Source organism: Coturnix japonica, chromosome 1, assembly GCF_054131305.1.
Source record: "Coturnix japonica strain WE chromosome 1, WE-NBRP24, whole genome shotgun sequence".
Classification (NCBI taxonomy): Eukaryota; Metazoa; Chordata; class Aves; order Galliformes; family Phasianidae; genus Coturnix; species Coturnix japonica.
The window spans coordinates 31,460,170-31,481,070 of NC_140663.1; the positions used below are offsets into that span (position 1 = coordinate 31,460,170).

Genomic DNA, 20,901 nt, shown 5'->3' on the forward strand with positions numbered 1-20,901 from the left:
TTTTGAAGTATTTTTACTGTCACTGACCTGGAAAACAATCTTTCTTGCATTGCAGGTCCCAGAAAACCAGTATGGCTTCTTCCCTTCCACCTATTAAACCTCCCTCAAAGATTCACTTTGTTTTCCACTCTATAAAAGGAGATGCACCAGCATCTTGTTTTTCATGGCCTGAAAGCAGATTGTGCTGAATGTATCTATAAGCTGAGTATGAGTCACATCACTGAGATATTCTCTTCAGTCATCTTCTAGTGTCAGCAGGGCTTTTTGAGAGTACAGGGAACACAAGTACAGGCTATAGGTCTCAGAGAGGCCAAGATGCTGACATGACTTGCTGCCCCTTCTTTGTAACCATTTACAATCCAAACTTTGAACAACCTTGGTTTTGCTCATTCAAGTGAAATGAGATTTTTTTCTAAAATCCCAATGTATTTCATGGAACAAGAAACCCTCTTCTATTTCACTAGTTACAGAAAAGGAGCCCCAGAAGGTCAGAAATAGCTTAAAATTTAGAAGCAGGGTAATGACCCATCATCTTCCATGCTGAAGTTCTCTCCTCACAATGGGAACCTCACAACAGCAGGGGCAAGGCTGGGTATCTGCCCAAGAAACTTTTGATTTAACGCTGATGTGGGCTGCTCTTCTCCAGCCACCACTGCAGTCGTCCGCTGGCTTGGAGTTTACATCTGCCAGCCATTGTGCTGAGTTTTACGTGAAGTGCTCTTTCCTCTGCTGTGGGTAGAAAAACAGGCTGCCTTTTCCACTGACAGTGTGTGGTTTCTCATTCACAAATTTTTTTTCCTCACATAGAGGAGGCTCAAGTGTAAATGCTTTATCAAGTGACTAATTCACCACGCCTGCGGTTTATCTCGCTGAGCTCTCTTCATCACTTGGAAAGTGCTACTCTTATTCCCTGATTGCTGTACAGAAATGGAGAAAACTTCTAAGCTGGCATGACCAAGTTTATCTAGGAGACGTCAGTGGGTTCTTTGCTCGTGGTTAGGGGCAACAGGCTGGGCTGGCTCATATCATTTCTTCTTTCTTGCAGAGAGGGAAAAAGCAGAAAGAATTGATGATGCTTGATCGACAAAGTGTGTGGGCTACTGAGCTTCACCTATGATGATCAAACTCTTGTAACAACCTATGACCGAACCATCAGCAGAAACGAGCAAACAAGCAAAACTGCCCCGCACCTTTGCTTCTCCAAGGACATTGCTTCCTTGTCATCAATTCAGTGGAAAGCATGACTGCACCAGAAGAACCAGAATGACTTAAAACAAGCAGCGTGGGGGGAAAGTGGAAGGAAAAGTACCAATCAGTTCATGATAACAAGAGATGCGTACTAATAGGCCAAAACTGAAGTATTAAATCACATGTCTGAAGGTCTCAGAGGCCTTATAGATAAAAAATTGTGATAAGCGACTAGAAGGCTGATTGAAAAGCAAAGACCAATCTGCATAACCCTTGGAAGGAAATAAAATTTTATGTATCCAGCCACCACTAACCCACGAGATCTCAGCTTGTTTGTTTGTTGTGTAAGCTCCAGATGAAATTTCTATACCATTCAGGTTCTCGTAAATCAGAAGATGGGTAAAAAACTGGTTGGATGGTCAAGTTCAGAGAGTGGTGGTGAACAGAGTTAAATCCAGCTGGTGACCAATTACAAGTGATTCCCCCCATGTCAGTACTGGGTCCCATCCTGTTTGTTATCTTTAATGATGATCTGGACAAGGAGATTAAGTGCACCTCAATTAGTTTGCTGATGACACCAAGCTGGGGGGAAGTGTCAATCTTCCTGAGGTAGGAAGGCCCTACCTTCCTCATTCAGGATCAGGACAGGTTGGATCAATGAGTTGTGCCAATAGTATGAGCCTGAAGAAAAAGATCAAGTGCTAGGTCCTGCACTTTGGTTACCGCAATCCCATGCAGTGGTATAGGCATTGGGCAGAATGGCTGGAAAGCTGCAAGAAGGAAAATGATCTGGGAGTATTAGACATTAGCCAGCTAAACATGAGCAAGCAATGTACATAGGTGGCCAAGAAAATCAACAGTGTCCTGGATTGTATGAGAAACACTATTGTCAGCAGGACCGGGGAGGTGATTGTCCCCCTGTACTCAGCAGTAGTAAGTTTGCACCTTGAGTACTGTGTTCAGTTCTGGGCTCCTCACTACGTAAAAGACACTGAGGCTCTAGAGTACAAGTTATATGGGGAGCAGCTGAGGGTGCTGGGATTCTTCAGTCTCGGCTCAGGGGAGACCTTAACCACCCTCTACATTGACCTAAAAGGAGGTTGTGGCAAGATGAGAGTCAGCTTCTTCTTCCAGGTAACAATGATCGGATGAGAGGCAATGGCCTTAAGTTGTGCCAGGGAAGGTTCTGGTTGGATATTTGGATATTAGGAAAATCTCCTTCTCAGAAACAGTGGTGAGTCTGGCCAGAGAGGTAGTGGAGTCACAGTCCCTGGGTGAGTGAAATGTGAAAATGTGGCACTGAGGGACATGGTTAGTAAGTGTGATGGTGATGGGATAATGGTTGGACTAGATGATCTTAGTGGTCTTTTCCAACCTTAGTGATACTATCGTAGCACTCCAATGCAATCTTCCTCTGGTGGCTTCTCCCTCTGTATATCTTCTCCCGGTAAGACATGTTCAATTCAGATTTGAGATTTAACAAAAGCAGTAAACATTTGAGGTGTAACAAAAGCAAGCATAGAGTCTTGTGCATGGGAGCTAATAACTGCAAGTATCAGTAGAGGTTGGGACGTGACCTGCTGGAGAGTTCTGCGCAGAACAACCCGGGGGTCCTGGTGAACAACAGGTTGGGCAAAAAAGCCACTGGGCACCCTGGGGTACATTCAAAGCAGTGTGGCCAGCAGGTTAAGGGAGGTGATCATCCGCCTTTACTCTGCACTGGTCAGGCCTTAGCTGGAGTACTGTATTGAGTTCTGGGCTCCCCAGTATAAAAAAGACAGGGATCTCTTGGAAAGAGTCCAGTGGAGGATCACTAAGATGAGAAAGCCTGGAGCACCTCTTATGAGGAAAGGCTGAGTGACCTGTCTCTGTTCAGCCTTAAGAAAAGAAGACTGAGAGTCGATCTTTATAATTTTTATATAAGTATTTTAAGTGTGGGATTCAAAGGGACACAGCCAACTTCTTTTCAGAGGTCTGTGGGGACAGGACAAGGGGAAATGGCCATGAACTTTAGCATAGGTAGTTCCACACCAGTATGCAAAGGAATTTCTTCACAGTACGGGTGACAGAGCACTGGAACAGGCTGCCCAGGGGTGTTGTGGTTTCTCCTTCTCTGGAGATATTCAAGACCCGCCTGGATGCTTACCTGTGTGACCTGGTGTAGGGGGCCTGCTCTGCAGGGAGATTGGACTCAATGATCTCTTCTTGAGGTCCCTTCCAATCCCTACAGTTCCATGATTCTGTGATTTTCATAGCTTAATGAGGCTTTGTATCCCCTAAGAAGATCACTAGGAGCTGGGGTGAAGAGGAGGGGCACAGCAGGGATCAGGGCTGAAAGCAGACAGGAGTGGGCTGGTGGTCTGCATCACTGACTATCAGCTCCAGTCAGAGGGGAGGTTGAGGCACTTTTAGTGTCTAACCTGTGCTACAGGAATGGCCATACTGGTTGAGGAGTCATCAGAAATGGCTTGTGTGTGACATGCTTGGGTCAGCAATAGAAAAGCATCCCTGTGGCTGCATAGCCTCACTGCTCATGCTCTCACAGCATCCAGCTATGTAATATTTTAGCCTGTCCAGAAACATCAGAAATATCAAAGTCAGATTTCTACAGCTTCTATCAGAGGTTTTTGACGCTCAACTGTCTAATGCCCCAGGCAGCCTGGTCCACCACCCTGGCTGACCACGCTATGAGCAGGAGGTTGAATCAGTAACCTCTGGGGGGCCCAGCCAACCTGAATTAATCAGTGTCCCTGTGGCATTATGTTAATTGATGCCCCTCAAAGCTGCACCCCCATCCATAGGATTGAAAAATCATTATCCAGAATGTTCTGCAGCTTAGCATTCAAACTTACTCCCAACATATGTTGCCAGAATTTTTATTCCACGATTGTCTCTGGCTTCAGTCAGTGGTTTTATATTTCCATTGCATTCCTTTTTCAACCAGTAATACTTCTTATACACCTACTGCTTACCTTTGCACTTCCAGTTGACCCAATAGAATAGAAATACTGAGCAAAGTATTGATTTTAAAGTGAACTCTGAACTAAAGTGAAAGGTGAACTAAGGTGAGACTGTTCTCTGAACATGTGCATGGAAGCCCTCCAGCTCCTGATGGTTTTCACAAGTGAATACCGCAGTGGCAGTCATTATTTACAATAAAAAGAAGCTTGGGTAGAGATTGGGGAACATTGTGAAGTGACCACAGATGTGCTGTGCGAGCACTGGCGTAACCTTTCCCTTCCAGTAACAGTTCTGCCTGTGCATAGATCCTCCCCCTTCTCAGCTCTCCTCCACCTAGTGCTGTGTAGGTGTTGGTGGGGAAGCTGACATATCTACATCTAGGTTCAAGGTCTTCTTGAGGCAGTTTTGGGGGGCATCTTGCTAACCACTAGAGCTCAAATGCATGCATTTCTCTTCTGGCCACATGTCTTTAGTCTGAGATTTTGCCCTTCAGAGAAGTAAACCTAGGAAAGTAGGGTCAATTTGTAACTGGTCTTACATGTGATAGAAATTATTGTCTTTGCTGACTGTTGCTGTTATTTGCGTAACACCAAAAGTGCAGATACGGCTGCCACTTTCCACTAGACCCATGTTTTTAAGATCTTACAAGCTAGTGAAAATTTTAATGCACAGCCACACATTTTTCATTCTCATTTCATAGCAGCCACAAAATGCCATTTTTCCTAGTAATAAGAGTCGATACTCCCAAAAAACCAAAACAGTGTATTGCACAAGCCATGCTACACAACCTCAACAAATAACACTATACATACATTAATGACAAATAACACTATACATACATTAATTTCCCTCTGAGGATTTCTATACACAAAGCAAAGAAAAAGTAACTCATGCAATTAATTAACAAGTATTTTTTCCATTTGCCACATGGGAATGGTGCCTTAATGAAGTGATGTATGATGCTCTCTTAAGAAGACTATAGGAAATTAGTATCTGATTTACAAACCTAAATCTTTGGTTAGATGTCCATCCTTCTTCCTCCACGTTTTTTATTTCAATGGAATATTTTAAAAATCTTCTATATATCTATCTCAGCTTTATATACAAGGAAACGACTTACGAAACATCATCTAACACTTTCTCTATTAACTGAAGAGTCAAATGTAAACTGGGACTAACACGAGTCTTGTTTTCTAAGAGTGACACCTAGAGTTTCATCTGCAAAACTAAAAAGGTTTTCTTGTCCAGGTTTAGAAGGCAATGGGCATTTATCCAAGCATATTACTTTGAATTTATAATTACTTAATAGTAATACTTCTATATAAACTTTTGTGCAGACTCTGTACAAAATTGTTGTTAAGTGGCCCACATATTTAATCTGTCCTTTACTGGAACAATTCTCTGTAAAACAAAGGCCTTAATTTTGCAGGCTTCATATTTAAGTATTCATTGATGAGCATCAAATTGTTTTGGAAGTCGATTTGCATTCCTGCATGAATCAAACCTTCCTGATGCATTAGTTTCACAAAAACAAGGTTAAATACCCTGCTAGTTTTATGGTTATGCTACTCCCTCTTTTTTAATGTTTTAATAAAAAGTCTAAAAAAACAAAAGAACTTTTGCTAGTTATAGACATAAGCTATATCATACATTCTATGTGGCCCAAGACAATTCCTCTTCACTCAGTGCTGTCCAGGAAAGCTGAAAGGTTGGACACCAAATGTTTCTATCTGTTTTGTTCTTTGTCACCTCTGTATGCTTTCAAAAAACAAAGCAGCAAATCTCACTTTGAGAAATAATTGCAAGCCACTTTAAAACTTTGAAAAAGCTGTTGTTATTTTGCTCTGGGTACCCATTTTTAACACCAGTGCTGAGCGCAGAGCTTATGTCCATCTTCCCTTCCTATCACAGTGGAAAATACAGATAATGCACCTGCAAATCTAAAATGCAAAGTTAAGGCCTCATTTTAGCTTGTGAATATCCTAGGTGAACATCCTAGGTGCATCCCCAGATGGCAAGGAAATAATAATTTTGAAAATCTGTAAGATTCAAGTAACTCAGAGGTGATTCCTCAGAGTCAGGAATGATTTTGTTCAGAGTTTGTTTGTCTTAGAATGAAATACGCTCAGATAAAATGCAGCAGCCTGGTAAGTTACTGCAACAAATCCTGGTGTGTTGCATTCTGCAACTCCTTCTAGTAGTAAAAGATAATAAATTATGGAATAATATAACATAATGTGATATAACATACCACTGATTATAAAGCAGAAGATTAAATCCCATTCTGTTTGCTAAATACACAGGGATTCAGGTGGATCTGGTATTCCTCGGAGCACTGGAGGAAGTGCTTTGCAGACCTACATGGAAGGTAAGGGGGGTAAGCCTCACCTGCTTGTTCTACATAATCTCATTTATGTTCTGGATCAACAAGTACCCATCATGTCATGGTAAAATAAAATAATCAGTGAGCAGAAACAAGCTCCTATGAACACATATTTACATAAAAATCATACTAGAGCATCTCCAGAGTTTACCCTAAAATGCTAACAGGTCAGCTACTCTGGTTGAAATGCAGTGCCTGAAGTCAGCACAAGGCCACCTAGAGGCCCATGTGAAAGACAAGTGCTGTGTAACGTGGCACTGACAGGTGAGCTGTAAGCGTTTAAGTTCTCACTTTCATTGCTGTCCCAGCACCTTAAGTCAGTCAATGGTATTTCCCAAGAGCATCTGCTTTAACAGAAAAATGTTCTGTATTTCAACATATAATGAATACAGTTGCTTGAAGTTAATTGCTAGAACACAAAGCTAGAAAGCCAATGTTATGACAGTTCATTGCTTGCGCTGAAGGGTTCATGTCTTCATTGCACGGCTCTTAACATGAAACATAAGTACAAAGTAATTGCCTTGTGTTCTCATTGAAGATCAGCACTTGAACCTGTCTGAGATCATTTGTTATAATAAAAAAACCTGCTTCTAAAACTGCTGTATTGCCAACAGAAGCCGTTCCCGCTGAGATTTGCTGGCAGTTTCCCAGAACAACGGTGTACTGTTTCTTTCTTAAACGATCTATATAATGTCTTAATTTAAAATTGCCACAAGCAATCAGCAAATACGCAGTGCATTGCAAAGCTGTGGAAGGACCTGGAAGAGAAAGCCAGCCATGCTGCAAGACCCCAGGTCATAAGAAAGGCAAAGTCAGACAGGGTTTGTGAGCAGGGAGAGGTGAGGTGGAGTTGTAAGGAGCTGCTGGAGCATGGGCTAGTACAGAGCTCTGCTTCCTAAAGAAACAGTTCACTCGTGGATTCACTCATGCTTTCTGCCAGGATGCTGGGCAGTGACTCACAAGCGATTCTGCAGCATTTTCATCTTGTACTAAGCAAAGATCTTTTGGAAACAGCCACCAATCAACTGAATAATAACATCCAACAAATCTCACTCAAACCATTTTCAACCCCAGTTAAATGGCAATCAACTAATGACGTGCTCTGCACTGTGTGATCTCAAGTTGAGTGTGTGACATGAGAAGGTCATGCACGAGTCATAGGCCAAATTTTTGTCATTAAGTGGAGTATGTTTATTAAGTATCAGATATTACCTTAAGTTAATGATAAGCAGCATATACTTATTTTTTCTTCCTTAGATGTAGAATGACCTGTGCATAGTTACATACCATTAAATACGTTTATATACATATATATATATTTTAGGGGCGGGAGTTCTGAAGTGTCCCACATTACTTTAAACCAAAGCACACAGGGGTAACACAAAGCATGGCTAGATCCTGATCTGTGTTGTAGAAGACTACAAGGTGAGCTCATGCAGTACATCCATGGGCTGCCTGTGAGGCAACAAGCTGGTGGGCAGGACACAAAGCACATCATGCTGTAACTGTTCAAGGGGCTGCTCTTGTACTGAGTGTAGGCATAGCTGCCATGACAACTCTGAAAGATCTTGAATGTTCCTCTTTCTGTTCTTTTTTTACAAGAGCTCTCCTCCAGTGTGGTGGAGCTGCTGCCAGGCAAGTTGTACATCCAGCACAGTTGTTTGTCAGGCCTTTTGGGCAAGGTTCTGTTCCTAATATAGAGGTGATATGTTGTCAGTCACCTCCTTGTTCCTCATAGTATGGTTTGGATGTAGGCCTGAATCCAGGGAAGGAGAATATCGAGCTCGTTGATGGCCTTGTAGACCCCCTTCTCCCCAAGCTGTCAAGAAGATAAAGGCGTTAGAAGTGAAACCACCCACACCAGCAAGCAGGAGCCAACACCTCGTGCTCTTACCTTAAGAAATGTTTTCTTTATACTTTTGACAGCAGAAGTTAACCTTGTGGATGGAGCACAAGGAAGCTGAAGGGATGAGAAGAAACCAAAAGAGCTGTTGCAACAAGGATGCTGATGGAAATACAAAAGCAGCGAGGAAGAGACAAACCCACAGTGTGGCACCATCGGACTATGTGTAAGATGTGTGAAATCAGCACCTCCCGCTATTACAGAAGTGGTGTTTTGCTTGTGTGCTTTCTGGAAAATTGAGATCACACTACAAAAACTGTAATATAGGTATCACAAAGTCTTCATATTGCAAATTTCCTATTTATCCCAGGGGTCTTTATATCAGTGGCAGCTTTTGTATGGTGCAACCCAGCTGTATGGCTCAGGTCCTTTCACTTGAATTTTCATCTCTATGCTTTCCAAGGGAAAAATCCTTCTGTGGAAAAAGTGGACTTATCTGGTATTTTCCAGTTTACAGGCAAAGCCAATATTGTGGAAAAGGAAAGAGGTAAAGGTCCTGAATCCATTTGAAAAGAGGTGACCACTTTAACAGACAGTAAGTCCATCTTTTCACCTAAAACATAAAAGGAGCACAGATTTTCTTTTCAAGTTACTTTCTGCGTGTGCTAAAATCGCCTTGCAAATTGAAAATATAAATAGAAGTAACTTGCATTTTCAAGCCATTAATAATCTTCTAACTAGGGCAGTTCTTCATAATGTGGGTTTTTTTGCTTGTTTTTTTGTTTGGTTGGGTTTTTTTTGTTGTTTTTTTTTTTTGTTTTTTTTTTTCTTTTCTTTTTTTTTTTTTTTTAAAGGTCAGTTTGCATTTTGCAGATTTTCACACAAGTATTTCAGAGCAAGTGAACAAACGAGCAAGAAAGCAAGCTTGGTCATTTCAAGCAACACTGCAAAACCAACAAGCTCCATTTGCAATGGTAGAGCAATATTAAAAATCCTACAGTCAATGTATTGCCTTTTTGCACTACCTTCAAATACAAGAAAAAACTTATTTATCCTCCTACTGATGTAGAAATATCCCCAGATGCAGCTGCTGTTCTCACATAGTTGCCACCTAAACAGGGCAAATGAGCAAGTAAATGAGCTTTTGCTGAGGACAGTGGTGCTGCAGATGGATTTCCCCAGGATCCAAGAAAATTCCTTTACAGTGCAGTCATACTCTAAGTGAAAGAGCTTGATTTCACTGCAGAGAAGGGATTTGGAGATTTTAGAAGGTTAAAATCATGACAGTATTGTACTCTTTGGAAGTGGTTTGGAACCAAGTACCATTAGGATTTTTAAGTAGTAGGCTTGCCAGTCCACTTGGCTGAATTAGACCCAGAGTTCACAAAAGAATACAGGGTGGGTATGTACGTAAAGGTGTCACTGTTTCCCTCACTTGTATAAAGAATGTAACCCATGAAAGAAGAATAATTTCCTATGCAAGTATGTTGCCATGATGGAAATCTCTTCTGACAAACATCTTACAATTCAACTATATAATAAACATTAAAGGATTCATCCATAAATTGATGACAGAATAATATGGTGGAGAAATCACAAACTATGAATGAGAGAAGATTCATTACTTTCATTCTGGTAACAATTTCTGTTATTCTTCCCTATGTTATTTCTACTGCTGACTCTGAATTAGTAAAAATTCTTTTAAAAACGTTACCATTTACAGAAATGAGGTGTCTCCTAGAAAATCGTGACAAGTCATAATTTTCAAAACAGTCATTGTTTTTCTATTGTAAGTGGAAGTCCTTTCTTTCCTACCTATATATATATGTGTGTGTGTGTATAAATATATATATACATACATATATATATATACATATATATATATATATATAAGATTGGAAAATTTGAATTGTTTTGTTTATATCTGTGTTGGATAGAATACTGATACTAATTATGAAAAGAATTCAGTATCTTTGAGAAATGCACTGCATTTTGTCTCCATAGAGCACAGAAACAGATGTTACTAAGTTATATATAGTTAGCTCCAGTCACTGATGGCATGTCAGAATAAGTGATGTGCTGAATTGAGTCAAAGTTTATAGTCTGAACTCTATGCGTACTGGCACTTGTACGCGACGTAATTGTCGGACAATTTTCTAGATAAGAATGGAATCTCTTTCAATTATGTTGCACTGCTGTATTGTTGTATTGTTCCAGTACCTGGAGTTTTGATAGACACAGATAATTATAACAGAGTACTGAATTCATGTATGATTGTAAATTGCAATTATATAGTATGGCTTAAATGTTGAACCTGAGAGCTGGAGGAGTTTTCTCCCATTGAGACCTGAACATTTGTGCATTGTATAGATATTGTGGTTGTGTTCTAAGATACAGCACTGCAAGGAGGTGTCTGAAATTGTTTATTTCTGAACAGCAAATATTTGTGTGCATATAGAACCAATGTCCCTTTCTTACATGCTACCACACATTTCAGATTAGACAAAGTTATAATTCAATAATGTTTCATTGACTTTTCATTCTGCCTTCACCTTTTAAAATTAGCATAGATGGTTCATGGTTGCATTAAGGCCTAAATCTCCCCTTGTACAACATGAGGATGTTGCCTAACATTCTATAGCTTGTTACCTGAGAAAAGAGACCAGTACACTCCTTGTTGCAATCTCATTTAAGGTAACTGCAGAGAGTGATGCTGTCTCTCTTCAGCATCCTTTTCTCCAACCTAAACCACTTCTCATATGTTTTGTTTTCTAGTCCCTTCACCAACTTCATTGTTCTTCTCTAGACATACTCAAGCAAATCAATGCCCTTCTTGTAGTGACGGACCCAACTTTGAGGTGCAGTCTCACCAGTGCTGCATACAAGGAGGCAATCACTCCCCTAGCCCTGACTGTCACACTATTTCTGATGCAGGCCAGACTGCCTTTGACCTTCTTAGTCACCTGGGCACACTGCTGGCTCATGTTCAGCCAGCTGTTGACCAGCATTCCCATGTCCCTTCTGCTTGGAAATTTTACAGGTGCTCTTTCCCAAGTCTATATTACTGCATGCCACTGCTTGCTTATGAGAAACCATTGGCTCTCTCCAGATTCAGTGTGGTGGATATATGATATGTGATAATATGTGAGTCAAAGTACCCATGTCATCTCCACCACCTCTCCTGCTTCCTGCAGACACAACTGGGGAGGAAACCAGTGGTGTGAAACCTCCCCAGGCTCAGGGGGAAGCCTTTGGGAAACTGAGTCCTCTGCAACATAGGGCACAGCATGATTCTGAATTACGCTCTTTACCTGTCAAAAAAGTATGATCTAGCCCTTTCCTAGCCTCCTATCTGGACTGACATAGTTTAGCTCTCAGTAGTATACTCACACAGGCATTCATGTTCTCTTGCAGGACCCGGAAGGCACTAATAACGTACAACTTTTCACTTTCCATTCCAAGATGACTGAAAACGTTTTTCATGTAGAATGAGAGGAGCTGATCTCGAACACTGCAATTTGTCTGAAAACAAAGCAGTTAAGAAGTTGACAAATGAAAATCTCACAAGTCAAATTTTGTCTAATATGTTACGTTCATAAAATTACGTGTGGTTAGAAAGCATGTAACTGATACAAATATTTTCAACTTACTGATCTGTAGATATCTTGATCACCTGAAGGAATTTCAACTGGCTATATGCTTATTTTTAAGAAACTGAACCAAATATTGGGTGCAAAATTCCCATCAGAAGAGGAAAACAGCTACAGCTTCAAAATGCAGGTGTCTGCATTGGCAAAGTAAGGATCCTTCATTCCTGGATCCATTCAATGAGATCTCCAGAAGTTCAAAGGCTAATACATCTCCACTGACTGACTCTACTAACTCAGTCTGCCCTATTGACTACATCTCTGCATAAAAGATGCTAAACATGCTCACACGCCTGTAGTCACCTATGAATTCATTGTCTCATTTCCATGCCAAATTGTATTTGGGGAATCAAATCTCCCTCTTCTATGGCACTTGCAGAGGTCTAAGCCCAGAGCAGATATTGGCTGCTTGGGTGTCCTGGCCACTCTTCAAAATCCCTGGATTATCTGCAGTACTGTGTAGCCTCACAGAAGGTGGCTCAGATGCCAGGATGGTGAATTTGGCCTCAGCCCTCACGTGAATGAGGTTGTACCTAAAACGCATTGCTGAAGACGATCACACATGGTAAAGCATACAAGGGAGGAGCAAGAGCTGTTACAAACATGCTCCTTCGCAATGCAGTAGACTCTGTCACCCCAATGATCCAAGGAGAGTACCACTGCAACCAGTTAGTGACAAATGCCTGCAGCCAGGCTTTCCATATCCATCTCTTTTTCCTCATACCACAATCACTTCTCCCCTCATGTCCAACAGGAAAGTCAGTTTATGCGGGGCAGATTTAATATTCTTCCTCTAGGCAGAGAATTCCGTTAAAGTTATGGCTCTAAGAAACATAGTGTACTTCACAATTAAACACAACTAACTTTTGTGTCAGCTGTCATTCCTTCCTATCTCTACAGACCAAAGGAAAATCAAAGCAAAAAAGTGGAAAAACAGAAGTATGAATCTTACCATAAACAGCATTTTTGTTGTCTTTTTTAGAAGTCTTGTATTCTTGATGAGATCCTTCTGTAAAATACAATGTGCTAGTATTAATTAACCTAAGAAGAGGAAAGGAGAAAGAGCTTTTAGTCTAATTTGTACAAAACTTAACTCTGTACAGTAGTGTTTCCTACCAGGGTGTGTTCTAGTCATCGTAATAGTAATAATCTTATTCAGATATAGGACGAGGACTCCATAAATCTGTGTTCCAGTCCCAGCCTGTCTGCTTATGGACTTCTTCCATGACCTTGGCAAACTCATTCCACCTCTTCATACATCATCTTTTTTCTCCCCATCTACTAAAGGAGTAGAAGAAGCGTTATCCTTTCTCTCAAGACCATAGAGATCATTCAGCTTATTGAAGTGTCCAGGTGATCAATAACAAAGCTGCCAAAGAAGCATCCATAAATAAAATAAACTTCAGCTAGTGGGATCAACTTACAGGAACAGATGATTTTAAACTAGATGCCTTGGTATATAGGTTCTCTGTCACTTGGGAGAGTAGTCCTTTCCGGCAGGTATGCTTTCCTGTAGGTAACTTTTTGCCTTCTACAGTGAAAAGACAAAGTAGAACTAACAAATGCCCAGATCTGAAAATAGAATGTACTTTCATCTTCGCTCCCAAATCTTCGTGCTCTACAGTCACAGCAGCGTATGTGATACAGCAAGACTGGTTAGATGACAGAGGTTAACCTAATTTTGTTAACCCTCAATGCAGCTTCTGCACTGAGATGCTCATGTAGATAACCTAATGCTCGTGTGCTGGCTCATTAGTATTGTTGCTGTGCTTTTTTATACGTGTTGCTCCACTTTCAACAAGTTTTACCACAATCATCTGTGACGTTTTCTGAACGATATCTCCATATTTACTGGCAGCAGGGCCAAGGTTTCCAAGAAAGTAGAACTTCCCTCTCATGTGAGAAGTCTTTCTTTTAATTGGTGGTCATTTGAAGGAAAAGTACTTGAGTTGGTTAGTTTGGTTTCGTAACTAATTATACAAAACATGAATTTTTAAAACTTATTTTTCCACAAAACTCTTTTGGCAGCAATTTCCTAACAGGTAGTGGCCCAGAGACAGAAAAATATTTGCTTATTGACATTAAAACATTTTAGAAAATTGGTTACGTATAAGGAAGATGGACGACGTTGGTTTTAATTCTTCATTGTCCAGTCCATTTTGAAGTTGTTTTTTCAGGTATACAGTAGATAGTAGCAAAGGATTTTGCTGCTTATTTTAATGACTTTAATGAATCTTTTGCTGGGGCAAGATTTGAAACTGTAGTACCAGCAGGTTGTGTATCATGAAAGGCAGGGCTCCATTCAGAGCTCTCCTCATGGACCAGGGCATGCCTGGCTACCAAGCTGCCTCAAGAGCCCACCAAGAACCATCAGGAAATGGGATGAAAGGTTCCAACTCACCTACCAGGAAGGTTGCCAAACTAAAACCACAGAGGCTGATGCTTGCTTTTCAACAGTCCTGTCCAAACAGAGATTGGGCAGTCTGTATGTGTGGCCTGCTTTTGGCCTGCCAAATGCTGAAAGCAACAGAGCTGCCCATCCCAGTTGGATGGCCAGGAGAAATTCACCTCAGATATCACTCCATTCATACAAGGAACATCACGTCAAAGATAGACTTGAAAATCCTGAAGTGATACCATCAGCATGAGGCTATAAAATCATGAACTGGTGTAAGAGCCATCAAGACCCCAATGGCCAGCTGTGTTATATGGTAGAAATAGGAGAAAGCAGCTTTTGGTCCAGCGTACTAGTTCTTTCACCAATAGTGATAGCAGGTTTGGGAGAAAGAATTAGACAAGCTAGATAATAAATTCACCCCAGCATTGATCCCATTGGCTATTTAAGCAAACAAATGTGCATGCATTCTCCAGGTCAAGATGGGCTCACATCCAGCTCCAGGGACCTCACTTGTAAAATCTCCTGGAAAAGGGTTTTACTACAAGTTCAATCCACATATTCCAGTAGGTTCACTCTATCCTTCTGATGCTCAGGACCAAAGAGAATTGACAAGAGGAGGAGAGCTAAGACCTTTGGTAAGTGGAGATGATAGAGACCTGAAGCCCCATGTGCACTGTAGTGCTCATTTGATCTCTGGTCTGTGTTTAAGCTCTCTAAATGCTGTTAGATTTGTTTGTTGATGTACACTAAAGACCAGCATACAAGGCATGTGGGCAGCAGATCAGCCGCTATCTTTTAGCTTTCTCCTAGAGAAGGACCTCAGACAATACCAGATGCAGTGTCAGAATGCAGAACTGCCTCACTTTCCCCAAGGTGTGGTATTCACTGGTCAATAGTTTTAATCTAGATGGAATAAATGTGTCACGTAGCCAGTCTGTAATGGCTTTTCACAAGAAAATCAATAATTTTAAACATCTCTGAAAACTCCTGTTGTTGCTGGAAAACCCTTGAACCCACAAGTTTCATTCTGTCTGTTCTGCAAGCTCCTACCACTGTGCTATAGTAGTTACACTGGTGCATTGGGCTTTAGAGAGCTTCCATGGTGACTCAGCACACATCTTGCTGAATCCGGCTAACTTTTTCATTGGGTGGTGTAAATGGATACAGATGGATGTAAATGCATGCTGTCCATATTAAAAAATAATATAGGATATAAGGTTTCCTGGTCTTTCCTGTCGTAGGAGGATGGTGGGTACTGTTTACTATCAGATCCTGTAAAGGCAGTTTACTTTCTATTACCTGTTCAGAACAAAAGTTTTTTTAATTTATTTTCTATTTTAGTGGAGAACCTCATTTAGTGCTCTGTGCGCTGTATTTTAATGCCACTTCGGCACATTGTTGTGTTGTTATAAATAATATAAAACACAAAAGAACTGATATTACTCAGTGTTCTAAAGCTGTGTGAAGTAGAGGAAGAAAGACATTCAGGGACATGGCTCTTTTAGAAATGAGCACTGAAAAGTGCTGCAAAGCTTTATGTGCAGGGAGAACTGATGCATCCTGAGCTATCCTGAGGACAGCAGGAAAACACACCACGAAGCATGCTGACTTCCAGATGTGAGTTGAGAACTGTGGGAATTTAAGGAGATCACCCCAGTGCAAGTGGTTTTGCACAGCACAGACAAATTTAGGTGTATATAATCATGAATACTTAAGGAACAACACAATACTGATAGAACATGAAACTTACTTTCATTCAGTACTTTAATACAAATTATATAAAGTTTAAGGTCATCTGAATAAAAAAGAAAGAAAACCACTAAAAACAAGAAAAAACTAACAGAGTAGACAACATATTAGAGATTAAAATCTTGCCCAATTTGCCCTGGCTAGGGTCTAAGTTTCAAAGAGGGATGCGTGTAATTTACAAATGCAGCAACCCACTGGAATGCAGGCTCAGTGCACAGGAGCATCACTTTTTTTCACCATCTTACTGTGAACTGTGGAACTGGCTCCAATGGTATGAGTTAACTAAACATTATTATTATTACATTCTCTTTGTCTGTGTAAAGTGAACAGATGCATCTACCACTGCTACGAAGTTCTTTGTCAATTTAAGTTAACAAACACATCTTCTCATTGTTTTGCAGCTTAGTTGGCTTTTTGATCTGTATCCATAAAATACCCCATCTAGTTTCTTACTTTTGAATCTTCTCATCTTTCACAATTTCTGTTCATTTTATTTCCTGTTAGTGTAACTAGAACTAGAACTAAATTAGCTGTATGCTTCCTATGAGCAATTCTTTTTCAGTTAAGTTTGGCCTTGTGAAAAATAGTAGGTCTACATGAAGAGCTGCAGTATTTATGATCCAAAATGTGTTTTGATGAGTAATGATGAAGTCCGTTGAGATTTTCCCAAAACTGAAGGTTCCAATACCTGTAGAATAAAAAAATAAATAAAATAAAATAAAATAAAATAAAATAAAATAAAATAAAATAAAGTAAATGAAATTTTAAAAAAAAACAACAAACACCATTTATTCACTCTATGCCTTAGATGAACTTAATAAAAAATTTAAGATATTAAGTAAAGAAGAAATCATAATCAAACCTACGTGGAAAAGAAAAACCAAGCAAAAAAATAAAATAAAATAAAATAGAAACCCCAAACCTAATTACATTTCCTCTGGGCATTTGCATCTCTTTGCACAGTATGAGTAACATCTCATGAATAAGTCTCAAATGTGAATTGCTATAAAACATACTGGTAATGTCCTCTCATCTTCAGGAAAAGACTCAGACTGGCTCACATGGTGGGTCTCTCTGGGCTACTGATCTGGCTTTATATTTCAGCAGCCAGCAGTCATCTGCCAAGCAATTCTTACTTCAACCACGTTTATCATTCTCAGCCTCCCCAGAGACAGTGCACAGAGGGTCCAGTTTGAAATCACCAAGGTACTAAAACTGACCTTTTCCCTCTACACACAGAAAATAAACAAGGGTATTAGAATCCATAGCAGTGGTGAACCATTGCACCCACTGGTTAGGTACCTTGGAAGAATGCTCAGCACTCCGTGGATATCTCAGGATGCTGTTCAGTACCTCCAGCTGTGCAACTAAAAATCAGTAATCACTTCATGGCTAGGTAAGAATCAGTATTTGACATAAAACCTTTATATAGATAGCCTTTACTAGTCATGCTCTTGTACTCTGATGGACAGATTGCCATTTGAGAAGAGCAACTACAGAATATGAGGAAATGCTCAGACACGTTCACATTGCTCCCATCAACCAGTAAGTGATCTTGCTTAATGACAAGTTTAATTAAATCCCTAACCTCATTCTAAAATGTCAGTCTGATGCCATCAAACTCTCATTAGGAAATTTCTATATGAAGGAATTATTGCTTGGTTTACAGATATATTGGGCAGTAACAGACATCTCAGCTTCCCCACTTTGGTAGATGTCTATTCCAAACTTTGCTTGCTGTTGCACATAGAGGAATATTCACACATCTGTGACTTGCTTTCTCTTGCAGTGTCATCACAGCCTTATTAAAAAGTTGTCCTAATCTTTTAAAAGGAAAAACCAAACCACATGGAAGCCTGGGCATGGTTTTGGGGGAGTAGGATGCCTACAACTGCTAGGCTGGTGGAAGTGGGTTGGTTTGTACAGTACCACATTCACGCTGAGAATCTCTCTCCTTCTACCTTTGTACCTCATTTTTCAGTTCTCTCTTCTCTTGCTGTTGTTGTTGCTTGTTTGTTTTTTTACCATTCTTACTTTGTGTAATTTTTTTTATAACTTCTAAAATTTAGCTTTTAAAGCGGTTTCTCTCTGTTCTCTCCTCCCAATCCATCCGTGATCACCTTGGCAATGCCAATAGATCATGCTCAGAGGGCTCTCTGAGCCATGACAGCTAGGAGCTGGACTAGAAGACTGTAGACAAAGAATGTTGTTTAAGGTGTGAACCCCAGCTGCTGTTGGACTGACTGCCACTGCATACCCGCTTTCCTTGTGAAATATCGCTTTGAATGAACACATCGGTAGGGGTCATGCATTTAGACTTTGACTTAAAACATCCTATTACGATAAGTATAACCAGATCTAAATCAGTAGCTATTAATTATGACAGTTGTGAGATCTAGAAAATCAAAAGATAATGCCTTTCATATTTCCTACAACATTTAAAGTAATTTTAGAAAGTTAACATAAAGTAAAACATGGATTATATCTAACTTTGCTTAACTCTGTTCTCTGAACTTTTCTGTTTATTTCACTATTTGGGGTGAAGCACAGTATTTTAAATGGCAAACAGGTGATTAATTCATTTAAGAAATCAGAAATATTCCAACTTTTATTGTTTGTAGGCTTAATAAAGCTTTTAGGGAATCCTTATTCTCAAAATGACAACAATAGACATGAGCCCTGGCTTTAAAAACCCCATATATTTTATTAACTTTGTACCCGTAACAGAAGTTTGAAGAATCCCAAGTGTTTGTAGGACTGAATTTGAAACTAGTTCAAAAATTGTTGTACTTTCATATGAAAATAATTTCTTTTTAAAAGAATAAATATCCACCTTTTACTGCAAACCATCACTGAAAACAGGTTGGCTTTTGTTTTCCATATTTGAACAGCACTACGTGGTTTTCCAGGAGAAAATCAATACTTAAGAAGAAAAGTAGCAAAAACATTCATTTCTTCATAAAACCCATCTTCTACTGGTGGAAAATGAAGTAAAATATTCCAGTGGAAAAAAAAACAAACATCCATTATTAAACAAGCATTTAAAGAAGGAAAGAAGAAAGAAGAGTAATCCTTTATAATCACTCTTCTTTTTTATACCCTGATCATGCAAGACCTGAAAAGAATCCCAGGTCTGAAATATTTGATAAGAGCTCTGAGTTCTACTGAGGTTTTTCTTACTATTCTGTCACTTCTGAAAGCAAACATTTAATTTATCCCAGCAAAGAACAGGAGATAATCTGTCAACTTGCAACCTCTCTTACCTCAGTTCTGATAATGAGGTTACAACATAAACCCAGCCCTCTTGGCCAAAACTTCAAACTGCATCTCTGAGACATTCTCTGTTTTACTTTTCAGAAGCGTAGAAAAGATGAGTTGCTCTATTCTTCCTATTTTCAGAGAAACTTGCATGTTCTTCTAGCCTAAAACATATTCTTTATTATTAAGTATATATTTCCAGCATCATTAGGCTACCAACGTAAACCAAATTTCACAACTGCAAGTAATGTTAAAAATCTCACAGGGAAATGGTTAAGAATTGAAAAACAAAATCTAATTGTAATGCCAAATGTTTCTGAAGTAAAATGGCAATACTACTTGTTGCTCACCTTTTGGTAGCTTGATCTGGTAGGAGTGCAATACTCTGCAGTCCAGCTCTGGGATTTCTCATGGTTGGACACAGACTTTGGGGATTTGGGTCTCTGAGTGCATGTTCATCACCTGGGGTTCCCTCTGAAAATAAGTCAGCCAATTGTACTGGTTTGCTGGATTGTAGGGTTGGCCACTGCTTTGTTTTTCAATCCCAGTCACTGACCAGAAGTTCTTGTCATGTAACAGTTGAATCACTGACAGATTGAAAATGAGAGTATGAAGCCATCACTGAGCAGATTCTTGTTTTGGAGGCTTCAACCTTATGTCAAGTTAAATCAGACAGTTGGTGTTGTGGTTTAACCTGGCATATGGCTGAGCACCACACAGCTGTTTGTTCACTTACCCCATTCCCAGTTTGATGGGGGAGAGAATCAAAAAAACGAGTAGAACTTGTGGGTTGAGATAAAACTATTTACTAAGTTAGAGGAAAGGAAAAAGATAATAATTATGGCAAATACATACATATATATATGAACACATATAACAAGTGATGAACAAGGAATTGCTCACTATCCCCCAACTAAAGCTCAGCAGAAGAGAGCCAGATGAACTCCCACCCCCTTTAAAACTCCTTCTGCATGATGTCATATGGTATGGAATATCCCTTTAGCTAATTCTGTACTAATTCTGTTCCTTCCCATCTCAAAAGACACAATGAAAAGACAGATATCAACAGATATCAATATATTTGGTCAGAGATTTGAAGTTTGAAGCTTAAGCAAAGAACAACTGCCTAGACTTCAGAATAAACCTTTTCACTTACACAGAGGTTTAGCACTTTTATTAGTGCTGAAATTCATACAGTTCATCTGATAAGATCTGTCTATATGTTATCTCAGAAAAAGTTGTGCTGTAAATAGATACAATTTTAGAGCCACATGTGGCCCCAGAAATATCATCAGCCTCAGCACATTTTGTATTTAACCATCTATCTCACCCAAATAAGTCTTGCTATCAAATTCTTGAACACGGAATCATGGTCTGGATCTCACAAAAGGCTGCACTGCTTTCTAACCCAAGTATCTTGGTTTGTGTACCATGTAATTGGGTAACTGCCTCCCAAATATCCACAGAGTCCTAC

The 20,901-nt window shown here is 39.8% G+C and overlaps 1 protein-coding gene across 1 annotated transcript; it reads right to left on the reverse strand.

Annotated features, from left to right (window-relative positions):
- Window positions 1–7,863: 7,863 nt before the first annotated feature.
- IL26 (interleukin 26) lies at window positions 7,864–13,617 on the reverse strand. Its single transcript, XM_085536775.1, has 5 exons — window positions 13,447–13,617; window positions 12,975–13,031; window positions 11,766–11,897; window positions 8,427–8,492; window positions 7,864–8,351 (listed from the first exon to the last, which is right to left on the reverse strand). The coding sequence occupies exons 1-5, from the start codon at window positions 13,615–13,617 to the stop codon at window positions 8,265–8,267; spliced, it is 513 nt and encodes a 170-aa protein (XP_085392901.1). The 3' UTR covers window positions 7,864–8,264.
- Window positions 13,618–20,901: the final 7,284 nt, after the last annotated feature.

Coding starts and splice junctions, on each gene's coding strand:
- IL26 (XM_085536775.1), bottom strand. CDS start 13,617: ATGAAAGTACATTCTATTTTCAGATCTGGGCATTTGTTAGTTCTACTT. Junction 13,032..13,446: donor GTTTAAAATCATCTGTTCCT/GTAAGTTGATCC, acceptor TGTATTTTACAG/AAGGATCTCATCAAGAATAC. Junction 8,493..11,765: donor AAGAGAACATGAATGCCTGT/GTGAGTATACTA, acceptor TCATCCCTTCAG/CTTCCTTGTGCTCCATCCAC.